Source organism: Xenopus laevis, chromosome 3S (genome assembly GCF_017654675.1).
Source record: "Xenopus laevis strain J_2021 chromosome 3S, Xenopus_laevis_v10.1, whole genome shotgun sequence".
Classification (NCBI taxonomy): Eukaryota; Metazoa; Chordata; class Amphibia; order Anura; family Pipidae; genus Xenopus; species Xenopus laevis.
The window spans coordinates 62,567,236-62,584,008 of record NC_054376.1 but is presented as its reverse complement, the minus strand read 5'-3'; the positions used below and the strand labels follow the sequence as shown (position 1 = coordinate 62,584,008).

Here is a 16,773-nt window from a genome sequence, read left to right as displayed (position 1 = left end):
AGGTGTGCAGCAAGTGTGTTAGTCTGGCACTCTGAAAAGGTAAGTGAGGGAGGATTAAAGGGGTGGCATTAGGCCATCCACCTCAGTTGGCATGGGGTTCAGAAACACCACTAATTGTCTGCTTGTCTCCATGAATTCCTTAGTTAACTCACATGGGGTATATTAGCTTTTTTGGATACACTGCATTGCATTTAAAGCCAAACAAGTTCCTCGGATGCCCTTTGCTGGTAATAAAAAGCTCTTTGGAGGATTAAGAGAATATGTCTTCGGAATTCAGCACAACCCTAAGGGAAATTATTTTCTCCAGAGTTGGGAAATACACTGAATAAAAGCATATCGGAATCATAGCTCTTCATCTAGTCAATATTGGGGTTATTGCACCAGAAATGCTGAAGGCCACTCAGCGGTTGAAAGAATTTTTGTCAGTAGGGGTTAGGTCTGAGTTTTTGCTTCAGAAAGCTTCGCGCAACTATGTCAGACAATATGATCAAAAGTGACAAATATTTACAAATGTCCCAAGTTTAAAAATGCTGGTCCTGTTGGTTTCCTGCTGTTCTCTCTGCAGTCTTCCCACTGCGCATAAAAGTCCCAGGGAAAAGGAAAGGAATTTCCTGTGTAGAGATCAGCGCCTGAGGCAATAGAAATTTAGAAACCAATATAGTGTAATATGTTTACGTAATAAGGGAATCACCCAGTGCTCCAAAAAATAGATTTGTACGGGAGTGCTTCCTCTTCCTTTTGTGTTGCGTGTGCCCCCTTTTTTCTATTTTAGTTTTAATCCTGTGTGTGTGTGTGTGGGGGGGGGGGGGTTGGTAAGCAAAACAGTTGCTTTAATCCCAAATTTAACATCTTTACCGGATGGCCAAAGTGCCTACTCACAAACCACTGCTGTGGTGTAGCACATGTAATGGGTCCTCGTGGCAATCCCACTCTTAGTGCTCAGGTTTCACGGCCTCCAATGTAAAGATAAAACCAAAAATAGTGTAATACTATTTTAATCATAAAACTTCAAATAAAAACAAACATCGCACTCACATTTCTCTTATGGGGTAATCGCATATAATAGTCCCAGAGGGTGATATAGCCGCTTCCACCTTCATAAATTTGCGGATCAACAATCGTTCTCCTGAGTGAAATTTCACCTATTGAAACAGCGAAAAAGTACTCTAGCTCTGAGCTTTATCACTAGTAAATAGGTGATGTCTTTGCAAATTGTCATTTTGGTGAATTTTCGCCAAAAACAACAAAGCGCCCTTTAGTAAATATGCCACATAGACTCCTATTTTCTCCAAATAATCAAAAATGTTAAAAATGATTTCCTTTTTCTCTGTAATAATAAAACAGTACCTTATGCTTTTTCCAAATTATGATATAATGATTCCTTATTGGAAGCAAAACAATCCTATTGGGTTTATTTAATGTTTACATGATTTTCTAGTAGACTTAAAGGACAAGGAAAGTCTAAAATAGAATAATGCTAGAAATGCTGTATTTTGTATACTAAACATAAGCATGAACTAACTGCACCACAAAGCCTAATCAAACAAATAATTTATGCTTTCAAAGTTGGCCACAGGGGGCTGTCATCTTGTAACTTTGTCAAACATCTTTGCCTGACCCTGACCCTGCACATGCTCAGTGTAGTCTGGGCTGCTTAGGGATCGTCATAAACAAAGCTGCTTGAATTCTGCATGGCTGGTAAGTAAGGTGGGGGCTCCCCCTGCTGTTCATAAGTATGATTGTTTCCCTGCTCAGCAGTTAGGGACCATCTGACAATTCCTATCCACAGCAGTAAATAAAAGGAAAATTTCGCTGCATACAGTCAGTTTCTTATAAAAACGGTACACATTTTTTAATTAAAGTATACTGGAGATAGGTTTCTTTTTCATAGTAAGTAAAAATGGGATTTTATTTTTTTTGCCTTTCTTGTCCTATGGTATGAAGATCCAAATAATGGATCTGGAAAACCCCAGGTCCCAAGCATTCTGGATCTGTTCCCAAACCTGTAACTAGTTTGCAGGTATAGGATCCGTTATCCAGAAAGCCTCGAATTATGGAAAGGCCATCTCCCATAGACTTCATTATAATAAAATAATCCAAATTTTTAAAAATGATTTCCCTTTTCTCTGTAATAATAAGACATTACCTTGTACTTGATCCAAACTAAGATATAATTCATCCTTATTGGAAGCAAAAGCAGATTATTGGGTTTATTTAATGTTTACATGAGTTTCTAGTAGACTAAAAGTATGAAGATTCAAATTATGGAAAGATCCGTTATCCAGGAAAACCCCAGGTCCTAAAGCATTCAGGATAACAGGTCCCATACCTGTACAACAAAACAAAACCACCCTATCAACCTCAATATGGAGCAAACTGTAGAAAGGTCAATTTTGTGTAATTTTCAGCTCAGGTGTTTCCTTCCTTTTATATCTAGAAACAATAGAAACATGGGCAAAAAGCAGGATTATCTGAAAGTGCTTAGAACCAAGGAGGATTAAACATGAAAGCAACAAAAAGAATTGCTTAAAAAATGCGCCTTGGGCTTTTCAAAGGTGCTGAGCTTCAATCTGCAAACGGTTTACTCCAATATATATTATAACAAACAAGGGAAAGTTGTACTCATCATTAATTTTAAAACCATTAGGCGGGAGTGCAATGAGGCTGTATTTGTCTATATATATATGTATATATATCCTTATTTATCTCATTCATGTTTCCTTAGGAACTGTGAATTAATATTTAATTACCAAAAGTGTCTGCCAGCAAATTAGGCATGTGTATAGGATTTATCAAATATAGATGATTCATTCCCCCCTCCCCCCTTGAACTTGACAATGTGAAAAGCTTCAATGCATCAACTTCAACAAGAAGCTGTGATTCCTTAAGTAATTACATGTATGTTACATGGGAGGCCCACGCATCATCACTCACTTGTCTACAACCCCCCCATCACCGCTATTCATGCTTGCGCTGGTTACACAAATGATGAGGAAATCGCATCCCCTGATATGGCATCTGCACAGTTTTCATATAGATTGGTTTATAAATTGACTGGTAATTGCCTTTTACAGAGATTTAGAAAAAAGTATTTCTGAGGTTTCAGGAGACGGGTGGGGATCATTCGCAAGCCACAATACAGTATGTTTGGACTTTCCTTGTCCTTCAACAATTATTGTAGTTTGCATGATGCTGAGGGGTTAACACAGATGATGAGTTATTTATCAATACACTCTTTCTACAGAGTCAAGTTCTCCAGCAACGGAACATTTGTATTTTGTTGCCTAGGAAACCTGGCCTTAATAAAACATAGGAAAAGCAATGATCCTGCATTTCCACAATTGTCATGTTATAACCTCAACACAGCACATTCATTTGCTCCATTTTTTAAGTCACTATGATCTGTGCAATTGAGATCCACAGATATCTAGTCTATTCCCGTAGTCACTGTGCTTTAATTAGCTTAAGTGACACATTCATCTACATCTTTTATCAAGGGGATATGCAGTATTGCTTAATTATATATTATATTGATATGTATTAAAATGGGGTGCAGGCTACTTAGATTCTTGGCGAGAGAATAAAATATAGACGAATGACTTTTGTTTTGCCAGTGTATCGAACAGGTAAAATGAATGAGAATAGAATAAAATTATTTTACAGCTCTGCTGCAGATACTGTAAGTTCATTCTTAACCTCAAGCTGATATAGGTTATTATTACTCCTCTGGATGCTTTACAGTGGCTATATATTGTATTATTAAGTGGGTGTAAGTACATAACCCACCCCCAGGTTATTTACCCCATGGCCAAAAAGTCAATGGTCCCACAAGGCATAATATACAAGTGTGCAAAGCTTAAGGGAGTAAGGGAGCCAATTGGGACCAAGTGAAAAACTCTTAGGGGCCAATTCACTAACCGGTGAAAATTCGCCAGCGCTGGCTTCGCACACATCGCAACACTTCACCCGGCGTAAATTCGCCTGGACAACGCTAATTCACGAAGATCTGAAGTTGCGCACAGGGTACCGAATACTGGCGAAATTACACTCAGCAGTTCGAAGTTACGCTAACGTTGGCTGATTAGCATACGGCGTGCAGTTAAAGTACAATGGGCGTATAAGTTGCAGCAAATACATTACACTACACGAGGCCAGGGAACCTTAATAAAATTATATAAAGTTGTTATATTGCCCTACACATGTGCCCACTGTATAGTTTAGGTGTCATATGTTAGCAAATGTAGGGGGGAAGGAGGGTACCCCAAAAAAAAGTTACGATCTTTTTCAGTCTATCACCCTTTAAATAGGAAAAAACTCCAGCGTTCCTTTTTTTTGAGGAACTCCTATCTACTCTATTGCACTTCGCCTGGTATCCGGTGGCGAAGGCAAGTCTGGCGATAGAGATAACGGTCAGTAAAATCAAAAACTTAGTGAATTTGCGTAGTAACGCTCTTTCGCCAGACAAAATTCTGGCGAAAATTCGCCTGGCGTTTGAGTGCGAAGTTGCGCCAGAGTCTATCTCCTTGGCAAAATTTACGCCAGCGAATTTACGCCAGCTACCCTTAGTAAATCGGCAAAGTGCCGAAATTATGTCACACTGGCCCTTTAGTAAATTTCCCCCTTATTCTCACATACTAATTAGATGGCAAGAAGAAGTAAGGCATGGTGCCGAAGAGAAGTATTCCTTTAGTTTTGTATTATACATGTGAAATTGGGTTGTGTAAATGCAGGGCAACACCCATCAAATGTTAACGGGGAACTATCATGGAAATGAAAATTTAATATAAGCGTCAGCATTCTGAAATAAGTTTATCTTCACTATTCCTCTCTCAGCATCTGTTTCTCTTCATTCTGTCTTCATGCAGGAGTTGGGTGTCAGATATTGACAGTTCGATCCAATATATCTTATAGGGGGAGGCTTCATTTCCTAGCAGATGTATTAGAGCTCACTCAAATAACTGATTCCAGTACAAACAAAATCTAACAAAATAACTGTCTTTTGCACAAATCCTGCATGTAGAGAGACATGTGATGTCTGGTGATTTTAATAGAGTGAGCTCTAATACATCTTCTAGGCAAAAGGAGCCCCCCCCCCTCCTATAAGATATATTGGATCTAACTGTCAATTAATATCTGACACCCAACTGCTGCATGAAGACAGAATGAGGAGAGAGGGATAGTGAACATAAACATGATTATTTCAGAAACAATGCAGAATTTTTAATTGATTGTATTTAGAAAGTTTGCTATTTCAGTTTGCTGAAGCTAATCTTAAAGGAGAATTCAACCGTTTTGTAAAAAAAAAAAAACCTACCCCCCACCCCACGTAGACCCAACTCCCACCTCCCCCCCAGCATAGCTGCCCCCCGGGGAAATGCCCCTAACTTTATATTTACCCCTTGGCAACACAGTCAGGCATCGGAGTTCACCGCAGCCATCTTCCGGGTCTGTATATATGTATGTGTGTATATATATATATATATATATATATATTTATTTATTATAACATATAATGATCCAGCTATAAGGTTTTGACATGCCCTGTCACATCAGCCCCAACAGAAATGAATGGCTTGAGTTTATTCAATGTCTCCATGGTGTGTATCCTAGTACTTACATCTTAATTCGTTTACATTTCTAAAGTCTTAGTTTCACATGTCATATACTGTTTAAAAGGTTTCAAAAGTGCCATAGGTTTCAGTGAACTCATATGACACGCATGCCCATGCCACCCTCCAATCAATACATGGGATGGCCTTATTTATAAAAATCTAAATTTTTTATATTTTTTTAAATTAAAAAAAGTCTGACCAAACCAGAATCCACAATTGGACCTTATTTATTATTAAAACAGCACAATTTAAGCGGATTGGGGGACAAACTCAATAAAATTGAGTGAAAATTCGAATCGTATGATTTTTTTCTGATTTTTTTTTTTTCACAAAAACTCCGAATTTTTTGAATTTTTGGGCTAAATCCGGCGCAGACCAAAGAAGCTTCCAAATAGGATAGGGACCTCTCCCATTGACTTATATACAACCTCGGCAGGTCCGAGATTCTGGATTTTCAGATTTGGACTTTTTCCATCCTTGGGCATAATAATAAATAGTTTTTATTTTTTCACTAAAAATTCTGATTTTATAGTAAAAAAAACTTTTTCAAGTATTTTTTTGCATTCAGACTTTAATAAATAACCCCCTAAATGATAGCGGTAATGAAAATGATTGTTTGAATAAAATACTTCACATAAGGTGATTCAGCTCAAACCTTTATTTAATGCAGAAAGAAGATGAGCCATAAAATGAAAAAATAAAACAAATATATTGAAATATAGAGATTCAATTATAATGTGTTCAAAAGATAATGCCTCACCTAACGCTAACATTAAACTCCTCTGCTCCCATCATCATTTAACTCCTCAGTAACCATCACTATAAAGTACATCACTTTCTCTTTATGTCTAGCTAAGTCTTTGAGTAAATGCTTAAAGGAATAGTAACCCTTCTTAGAAAATTAGCAAATGCAATCCCATGACAGATTGTATTGATAAAAGCAAGTTGCAAGGCTTGCCTATATCTCTTTTTCCCAAAAAAATGGTCCCCCTGTTCCTCACTGAAGCCCATCCACTGTTCTGGCAGGGGCCACTCTCCAGAGAAGAGGCTTCTTACTGAACTAAGCTAAATAGGACTAAGAGCATTCCTGTGGTTTTTCCACTTTGTTAATGAACTATAGCCTTTGGCATAAGCATCCGCAGCAAATGTAATCAACCCAAGTAACTTCTTCTTGTTCAGAACACGGATACTTTATTTTAGGTATAGTTTTCCTTTAATCAATAAAACTCCTTTTCCCAGAGTATGGCCCAGATTTACAAAGGGTTAGGAAAATGGAGGAAAAATATATACGCATGCAAGCATGCTTATGCTTTACTATCACATGCCTTGAAAACATATTGCACACCCAGTTTCGACACGAGGTCAGGGTGCCCGTACTGCATCCCTCTAGGCACTGTTAAACTAGAACTACCAGCATCAAGACGTGGTGCCCACTGCTTCTAGATCATTTTAATTACCATTGGTTTACACATTACTGGCAGGCACATTGAGGCCAAGTCAGTACATTTATTGCGGATAGCTGTGTGTTTTCTAGAGATTGAGGAGGAGTTTATACCATAGTAACTAAAACGAATTATATTCTTATGAGATTTCAGCATAAAACCTAGCAGTACTATGAACTGGAGTAATGCAACAAGACAAATTCCAGAAATGTGCACTGGCATACGATTTATTTTTTAGCTTTTAAGTAAATTTGGGCCTGTGTCGTATTGTATTTTATAATTACCTGCACAGCTCTTCAGGAAATTCTCACCTTGTTTGCATTATATTCTGTGTTTCCACCACTCTAGAAATTAGCCTTGAACCATATTAAACCATATTATACATTCCTTTATTATTTCTAATAATATATAAGTCAGAAATAAAATGTCACTATATTCTCTTAGATACCTAAGATGGCTAGATTTTCTCTCCATGTTCACCATGGTGTAGATCCTAGTGTCAGAGCTACAGTAGTAGGAGAATTATATGCAGCTCCTATAGAGGTGAAATCATTTGAAGATTTCAACTGCAGCGATGCTAGAGGGGCAAAATGACCTACAGATCAATGAAAGGAACTGTAGTCTTGTGCAATGAGCTCACCAGTGAGGGTTTTTTTTAAACAATGAGCTGCAGGTGACATATTACACATGGGAATAGTATTGTGAGGAGCTTCCAAACATCACAAATGGAAGAGTAATTAGTGTATAACTTAGCCAAGCTTGGGCAAACAGTTTAACAGGAGTTTAGGAGTTACCAAACTAATAGCAGAGTCATTGTCTATGGTGTGGTGAGGTGCAGATCTGTTTGAGCACAACTAAGGAAACTGCAAAAAAAAAAAGACTTTCCCCAAAGCATTATCAGCTCAAACAAGGACTAGCAGAGTGTGTGTGTATAGCAGTTATGGTGCAATGATCTGCAATAATCTTCAGTTATAAGCAACTGAATCATGGATAATGGTTTGAGGGTTGGTAAGGGAGATGGCCAGTGGATGTTCTTTACATCGTTTGCAGCCATTGAACATGTGAGGGGCTTTAGTGCTTTGTGAGAGTGAAGGAGTGAATATGCACAATATGCTGGTAGGAAGAGGAGGGCTAAATAACAGTAGATACCCTGCTGTTTATAGCTGGAAAGGAAGGGGATTGACAAGCTTTACAGTCTTTAGCGATAAAGAGAAAGGCTAACATGGGATGCTTTTAGTAGGAAACAGATGGGGTAAATGAGAGATGCTTTGTACCACTGAAATAATAATTCCTTACTAAAGGGACTGGGGGAAGTCTAAGTTGAGGGTTCATGCAGGCTCACTGCCCCTGGTGTTCTTGCTAAAAGAGTATGACATTATAAATTATCTCAATATTGCCCTGGATTCCATCTGTTTATTTACAAGCCTCTGGTTACTCCAGATAAATATCTTCTGTTGGACAACTGAACTCCACATTTTCTTGATAAAATTCTTGGAATGCACGTCTGGAAAGGGAAAGAGAAACTGTGTCAGTATATGCTATCAAAATAGTGACGGGCTCAGACAAGTGATTCCAGAATTCGTGAGAAATAACTCACTCCAACTTAATATGTAACAGGTTGTACAATGTGTAGTAATGGTCTCTTTAAATGGAGTGGCATAGTGGAACATATTCAAGGCAAATGTCTACATAAATATCGAGAACAGCATGTCAAGATTTTTGAACCTTCTTACAGAAATCATGTAACTGCTGAACAAGGCTGTGACTCCCATAGATTTTGCCCAGAGGAGAAGGAAAGGCCTCCACTGTACCTGCATGTATATTATAGGTGCTACTATTTCCCTTCTCCGCTATTCATTCCCTGTTACTCCTTTCTGTCTTTCTCTTCTCTTTACTTATTTTCAACCCTTCTCTCCTCTTTTTTCTTTACCCTTTGGTTTTCTCTCTTATCTTTTTTCAAGTATTTTTTTTTCTCATTTTTGCTCTACTCCTATCCTGCTACCCACTTTTCCATGCCTTTTCTCACTCCTTTTAGACCCTATTCTCTCCTACAGTTCCATGATACGTTTCTGCTTCTCTTCAGCTCTCCCCTTCTTAACATGGCACTTTTGCTCACACACTTAGGGGCACATTTACTATTGGTCGAATATTGAGCGTTAATTAACCCTCGATATTCGACCATCAAAGTAAAATCCTTCGACTTTGAATATCGAAGTCGAAGGATTTACCGCAATTCGTTCGTTCGAACGATCGTAGCAAAAATCAAATGATTCGAATGATTTTAACTCATCAATCGAACGATTTTCCTTCGATCAAAGAGCTTATGGGGACCTTCCCCATAGGCTAACATTGGTGCTCGGTAGGTTTTAGGTGGCGAAGTAGGTGGTCGAAGTTTTTTTTAAAGAGACAGTAGGGGGGGATGATATCACTCCAGGTGGTCGAAGTTTTTTTTAAAGAGACAGTAGGGGGGGATGATATCACTCCAACTTGCAGTGCAATAGTAAAGAGTGACTGAAGCTTACCAAAGCACAAGTCACATGACTGGGGGCACCTGGGAAACTGACTATATGGGGCATATTTATCAAGGGTCAAATTCCGAATTGAAAAAAAAAAATTGAATTCAAAAAGACCAACTGAAATTGAGTCGAAGTTTTTTTTTTGGTCGAATAGGTCAGTTTTCGATCGAATAGGTCAGAATTTGAATCGTACGAGTTGGAGGAATAGCGCATCTGATCAAATTAGATTCAAAGTTTTTACAAAAAAAAAAACCTTAGATCTTTCAATTGACTCCAAATTGACTCCAAATAGGTTCTAGGAGGTCCCCCATAGGCTAAAACAGCAATTCGCCAGGTTTTAGATGGTGAATGGTCGCAGTCGAATTTTTAAAGAGACAGTAAATGATAAATTTAGAAATTCGAAGTTTCGCATTTTTTCTAGGTCTTTTGGTGAGGAGTTTATCAGATAACATGATATTTAAATCTCCACCTGTTATGTCCAACACAAAGGCAGATACACTTGGAGGACAGTTAGTAAGGGCAGATCTAGGTCCAACAACTAGTCATGTTCAGATGACTCTGAAGAAACATAAAAATTTTACTTTTCTATGGGTGTGGGTGTAGCCATTATGGTAATGTATTGAAGGGTGCATGGGTATATCACCCACTGAAGGGCACCCGTTTTCCAAAAAAGGGTTTCTACACATGCTCATCCACATATGTAATCTACAGTATCAAATGTCCATGTGAAAAAACATATGTAGGAAAAAACATTCAGAGTGTCACGGATAGGCTGACTGCACATAAGTCAGATTTTAGACTCTGTATCAAGGAGGAGACATGGGGAGATCGAGACAAGGAATTGTTACGTAAAGAGGCACAATACACAAATTAGGAACTATGACTTAATCACGAATAGGATCTAATTCTGTTTTTACTCAAATATATTTTAATTTTGTATTGATCTTATTTCTTGTAGGTTGTCACAGGAACAAATTGCATTTTTTTTCTGCAGGAATAAGTTGTAATCTCTATTGGACATTTGGATACTCAGGTAAGTGGTTGCTTTATGATACCATATGGATATATCTAAATATGTTTGCACTTATAATGGACATTGAAATGAAGTAATGTAATATGAGGTGACACTAGGGGGCAGTGTGCCCCATGGTATATAAGATCATGTGATTTTATGGTGTTTTATGCTTGATAAAGAGTGGAGTGCCACTCGAAACGTTGCATTTTTTAGTGCCATGACAAATAATTATAATAATTGAGATAATTAAAGGCAATTTTAATGAAAAAGAAATTGAGGTGCTGTCACTGGGAAGATACATGTATATTATGGAAGAGCTCTTATGAACAGGTTTTATGGCGTGCACCCGAGCCTACAAGTGAACTGAATAGAAAGTGCGGTTTGATTGGAATTGTAAGAAAAATATTGCAAACTGATTTAAGATTTCACTGTTTATGTCATGCTAAAATTAAGTTTACAGTGAACATTCCTTTTAATTAACGATTTTAAAAAAGAGATGGAATGTTGTTTATTTTAAGTTATGTTAGAAATCAAGTTTCCATTAGAAATATAGCATTTGATGATAGATCCCATTCTGCTTCACTTCTGAGCTGTTACACTAACAGGATGTTATATCTGTTCATCTACTCACCCCAAACACTCTGCCGCACGTCGCATGGAATCCTGGGACACAAAGACGTGACAGGCAAAGCGATTCAGCATAGGATGTTTTGTGATAAAGCCGAAGTAACTTTAAAAAAACAAAATAAAGAAATTGCATTTGAGCACAGGAGGTCTCATTCAGAGAAATGGCAGCCATATGTTTTCAATGAAAAATAACTACAAACAATCCTGAAGATACAAGGGGTTTCTGTGGGAAAGCCATGTGCCCACTGTTCAGAAAAGCATTTAGCCAGTGTCGGACTGGCCCACTGGGAGACCAGGAAAACTCCCGGTGGGCCCAGGTGTCAGTAGGCTCTCATGCATCTAAACATTTGGCCTATTTCATGGCCATTCCATATTTCTATGAGAACAAAGAGGCTAAATAGATGGAATAATTCATTATAGTATGTAAAGAAAACAGAATGGAGAATAGAGGTTGAATGAGGAGATGAAGAAAATTAGTACTGAGAGTGGGCCCCTGGTCTAAGGTTTTATGGTGGGCCCCTGGTCTAAGGCTTTTGGGTGGGCCCCTGGTGTCCCAGTCTGACACTGCATTTAGCAACCTGGGCTTTGCCCAATTTTCCAAGTTGAACCCACATTTAAACCATGAAACTCACCACAAGCTTTGTTTTCAAGGATAGTCTTGCCTTTGACGCTCCATCTCTGGATTTTAAGAACCCACAGAAGTATTTTACTGATCAGTTCTCAATATTTGTAAAGTTTGTAAAAATTACAGGTAGGTGACTACAGTGGTGCTTGAGCCCATTCAAATTTTCTATATCTTTATACTGTGTGTATGTGACCTAAATCATCATCTGATTTTCAAACAAGTCCTAAAAGTAGATAAAGAAAAACTAGTTAAACAAATGAAACAAGAATGATTATATTTGGTCATGTATTTATTGGAAAAAAAAATCCAATAACATACCTTTGTGTGGCAAAGGTAAGTGAATTAGGATTCACGTACTTTTGCTCAGTATTTGGTGGGACCCCTTGTGCAGCAATAACTGCAATGAAACATTTGAGGTAACTGTTGATCAGTCCTGCACATAGACTCAAAGAAATTTTAGCTCATTCCTCCATACAGAACAGCCTCAGCTCTTGGATGTTGGTGGGTTTCCTCACATGAACAGCTCGCTTTAGGTCTTTCTACATTTCAATTGGATTCAATTCAGGACTTTGACTTGACCATTCCAGAACATTCACTTTATTCTTTTTTAACCATTCTATGGTAGAACAACTTGTGAGTTTAGGATCATTGTCTTGCTGCATGACCCACTGTCTCTTGAGATTCAGATAACGGACAGATGTCTTGACATTTTCCTTTAGAATTCTCTGGTATAGTTAAGAATTCATTGTTCTATCAATGATGGCAAGCAATCCAGGCCCAGATGCAGATAAACAGTCCCAAACAAGAACACTCTCACCAGGTTTCACATATGGGATAAAGTTCTTATGCTGGAATGCAGTGTTTTTCTTTCTACAACGTAACGGTCCTCATTTAAGCCAAAAAGTTCTATTTTGGCATCATCGTCCACAAAACATTCTTCCAGTATCCTTCTGGGTTGTCCACATGATCTTTTTTGATATTTTTGGGAGAACAGTGGCGTTCTCCTTGCTACCCTGCCATACACACTATTGCTGTTCAGTGTTCAGCTGATGGTGGAATCATGAACATTAACATTCGTAGACCACTTCTGGATAGGGTAACAACGGTCTTTAGAGAGAGTCTTATATCCTTTTCCAGCTTTATGGGCATCAACAACTCTTTTCCTGAGGTCCTCAGACTCCTCCTTTGTTTGAGCCATAATGCACATCCACAAATGTGTTGTATATGTGATCAGGCTTTGCTGGATCCCCGTTCCTGAAATAAAACAGGGTCTCTCACTCACACCTGGTTGTCATCCCAATGGCTAAAAACACCAGACACTGATTTCACCTTCAAATTATATGATAATCCTAAGGATTTGTTTACTTTTGCCACTTGCAGATCATTTTTGTTGAATAAATACACAAGCAAATATAATAATTTTTGTTTTCTTCGTCAACTTTTAGGACTTGTTTGAAAATCAAATGATGTTTTATGTCACATTCATATAAAAATATAAAAAATGTTTAAGGGTTCACAAACTTTTAAGCACCATTGCTACATACTGTAAGTAATAATAGCAGGAGCAGCAGTGTATGTGGTGAACCTAAGTACTAAACTATCCTGCATATAAGGAGAGAAGCGAGAAACCCTATCAAGCACCCAAACCCTAGGTTTCTCACCAGCTGTTGCGGGGATGACACCCACAGAAGGAAATATTCTTCATTTGGAAAAAGTGACTGCAGCGCTCATCCTGTAACACAATGAAAGGAAGAACATTTTTGTGTGAAAACAACTGTCTAAAATCACAAACAACAGACATGAGTGTGGGTTTACCTATGGGGTAGTGCAAGAGTATATGAGTGTTAGAGGAAGTATAGGCTGATTTTTTAGATTATGTTCTTCAAAAAGTGTTTTGTTTTTTTTTTGTCTGAAATTAGTGAGCAGACTGTCAGTTTGGTGAGTTGTTGTTCCACTGGGTTAAGATTGAAAGATCAATTAGGATCAGATTTAGTAATATTAAACTGTAGATACAAAAATGAGAAGTGCTAAATGTGTTAAATATGCATAAATGGTACCAATGAACTGAAGAATAAATGGTTGAATATTTAAATAGGGATTATGATTTCAATCCTTATTGGGGTTGTAAATTGGACTTTAGTGGACTTTAGTATTAGCAATCCAGGCTAGTAAGGTAAATGTGTGATTCAATGCTGATAAATGTAAAGTCATAAATTTGGCCTTTGAAAATTTGCAGCTGGTCATACATGGCTCTATATAAACTTCAGTCAGCAGCTCAATCAGGCAGGTTAAAAAATCCCACTTAGTAAAAACCCAATCAGCATAGATCTACACTTTTGGGCCAAAATGACTCATCAGCTCATTTTGCCAATACATTTATCCATCACATAGATCCAGAGCTGCCATCAGAAATCATGGGGCCCCGTACAATAACATTTTCTGGGCCCCCTTGTCCCCGCCCCAACATGACCCAAAGCCTCACCCCAGATCCCGCCCACTCCACATCACATTAAAAAAAAGCCACACATTCATCCTAGCTTAAACACCCCCCCCCAACAAGTTATAAAAACAAGTTATACAAAGCCATTTGTGGTTAGGACGTCCCTACAAGTTAACAAAAAATAATTGGTGGCCAGCCCCCCTTCCACAAGTTATAAAATGCTCCCTATAAGTTAAAAAAAAAAAAACATTGCTGGCCAGGGCCCCCCCTTAAGTTAAAAAAAAAACATTGGTGTCCAGGTTGCCTCATAAAACTAACGTAAAAAACATTGGTGGTTAGGGGTTAAAAAAAAAAAAGACCTGTTTTCAGATGACTGCTAGCAGAGCTTTGACATTCCCTCACTAGCATTCCACCTGTCATTGGACACGAGGATAAGCGCCTGGTTGAATAAGCAAGTGTGACACACCTATTGGTCAGTGTGTGGTCTCACACAGGCAGGCAGAAATGCTGTGAGACCTGTGCTGCAGAAATGGCCGCGGAGCCGGGCCTGTTAACTCTTTTCCGGCTGCGGCTTTTGAATATTCGCTTAAAGGAAAACTATACCCCCCAAACAATGTAGGTCTCTATAAAAAGATATTGCATAAAACAGCTCATATGTAAAACCCAGCTTCATGTAAATAAACCATTTTCATAATAATATACTTTTCTAGTAGTATGTGCCATTGGGTAATCATAAATAGAAAATTGCCATTTTAAAAAATAAGGGCCGCCCCCTGGGATCGTAGGATTCACTGTACTCACAAACATACCAACAAACCAGACATGTTAGGTCACATGAGCCAATTAACAGACGGAGTTGTGTCTTTTGCTTCCACACTTCTTCCTGTTACAGTTAGAGTTGAAGTATTTCTGGTCAGGTGATCTCTGAGACAGCACAGAAGCCATCACGAAATGGTGGCTCAAGGCAAGAGATGTAAAAGGGTGATATTTACTTAAATATATATTCCAGTTTGGTAAGATTCTTTAATATGCCACTTAATATGATATGAACTATCTGTTACTTTAATGTTCATTGTGGGGGTATAGTTATCCTTTAAGGAGGGCCCAGAAATCCAGGTAGTGTAGAACGGCCAGGCCCCCCTTCATACTTCCAAGACCGCCGAGCCCGGTACAGCTGTACCCGCTGTTTCCTCCTGATGGCAGCTCTGCATAGATCAACTAAAAGGCAGATTTGTAACCTCATATATTTAGCTGTAGCAAACAATGCCAGACAGGAGCAGGACGTGCCAGCTATATTGAATGGGGTATGGATTAACAAGAGAAAAGGGTAAATCTTTCCTTATACAAAGCACTAAGAGAACATCTAAAAACAGTAGTGCAGTTTTGGTCTCAAAAGGGACATTATCAAAATTAAGAAAGTCCAGAGAAGAGCAACTAAGCTGCCATAAGGTATGAAAGTTCTCAGTTAAGAAAAAAATGGCCAAATAGTGCTCAATAATATGTATAGATACAGGGATCATTACAATAAATGCTCTGATGCTCTATTAACAATTAGATTCCATGCGAGAGTGCAAAAACATACTTTACACTGAAGTTGTGTGAAGCAAAGACAGAAAGCATTGCTCCTTGTTAGAAAATTTTAAGCTACCTGGTCATTAGGATCTTGCCCAATATTTTTCAGCATTTTGTGCTACATCTGATGTGTATTTATCTCATCAATAAAGAGCTTTGTCTTTTGACCTTTAAATTGATTTGCCAAAATGGGGTGGTCTGCTCACTTGAGTACCATATCTACACTTTAACATGCTGATTTGTTTAACAATGACCATGTCACCAAATCTGTCACAGCATGGCCATCTATAGAGTAGATTCTGTGCTAGATGTAATGGGTCATATTTTGGGTTATTGGGACAAACTTTATGGAATTGAGTTTGGCAACTTTCTAGAAGGGTCTAGAATTTTCTGTCAAGCTAGGTAATGGAAACCTTTTCTGAGGTAAGGTATGAAGGTAGAGGAAGATGAGGCTTGCTTATATAAAGGTGTATTGTTCAAATGAGACTGGTATCTGGTTGATTTATGATTGATATGGACATCTTTTAGAGATTATATTATACAGGTATGGGGCCTGTTATCCAGACTGCTCGGAACATGGGGTTTTACAGATAATGAATCAGTAATTTCAGTAATTTGGGTCTCCATACCTATTATCTACTAAAAAACTAAAAAATATTTAAACTTTAATTAAACCCAATAGATTGTTATGTATTCAATAAGGATTAAGTAGGTATTTATCATTACAAAGAAAAAGGAAATCATGTTTTAAGTTTTGAATTATTAGATTCAACGAGATGGCCTTCTCATAATTTGGAACTTTCTGGTAGCGGATTTCCAGATAATGGTTCCCATACCTTTAGTTCACATACAGTTCAACATTTATTAATAAGTGTTATAACTGTTTAGTGATGATAAGTAACATGTAAGCATAGTGATTTCCTG

At 38.0% G+C, this 16,773-nt stretch overlaps 1 protein-coding gene across 2 annotated transcripts in view; it reads right to left on the bottom strand.

The window, feature by feature from the left end:
• Positions 1 to 6,255: 6,255 nt before the first annotated feature.
• Positions 6,256 to 16,773, bottom strand: part of mapk8ip2.S (mitogen-activated protein kinase 8 interacting protein 2 S homeolog) — a 37,195-nt gene continuing 26,677 nt past the window's right edge. For both annotated transcript variants that reach the window (XM_018255649.2, XM_041588397.1), the window contains exons 10-12: positions 13,499 to 13,569; positions 11,217 to 11,315; positions 6,256 to 8,558 (exon numbers count right to left, since the gene is read on the bottom strand). In XM_018255649.2, coding sequence (XP_018111138.1) covers positions 8,486 to 8,558; positions 11,217 to 11,315; positions 13,499 to 13,569 — 243 coding nt within the window. In that variant the 3' untranslated portion in view covers positions 6,256 to 8,485. The remainder of the gene's footprint in view (positions 8,559 to 11,216; positions 11,316 to 13,498; positions 13,570 to 16,773) is intronic.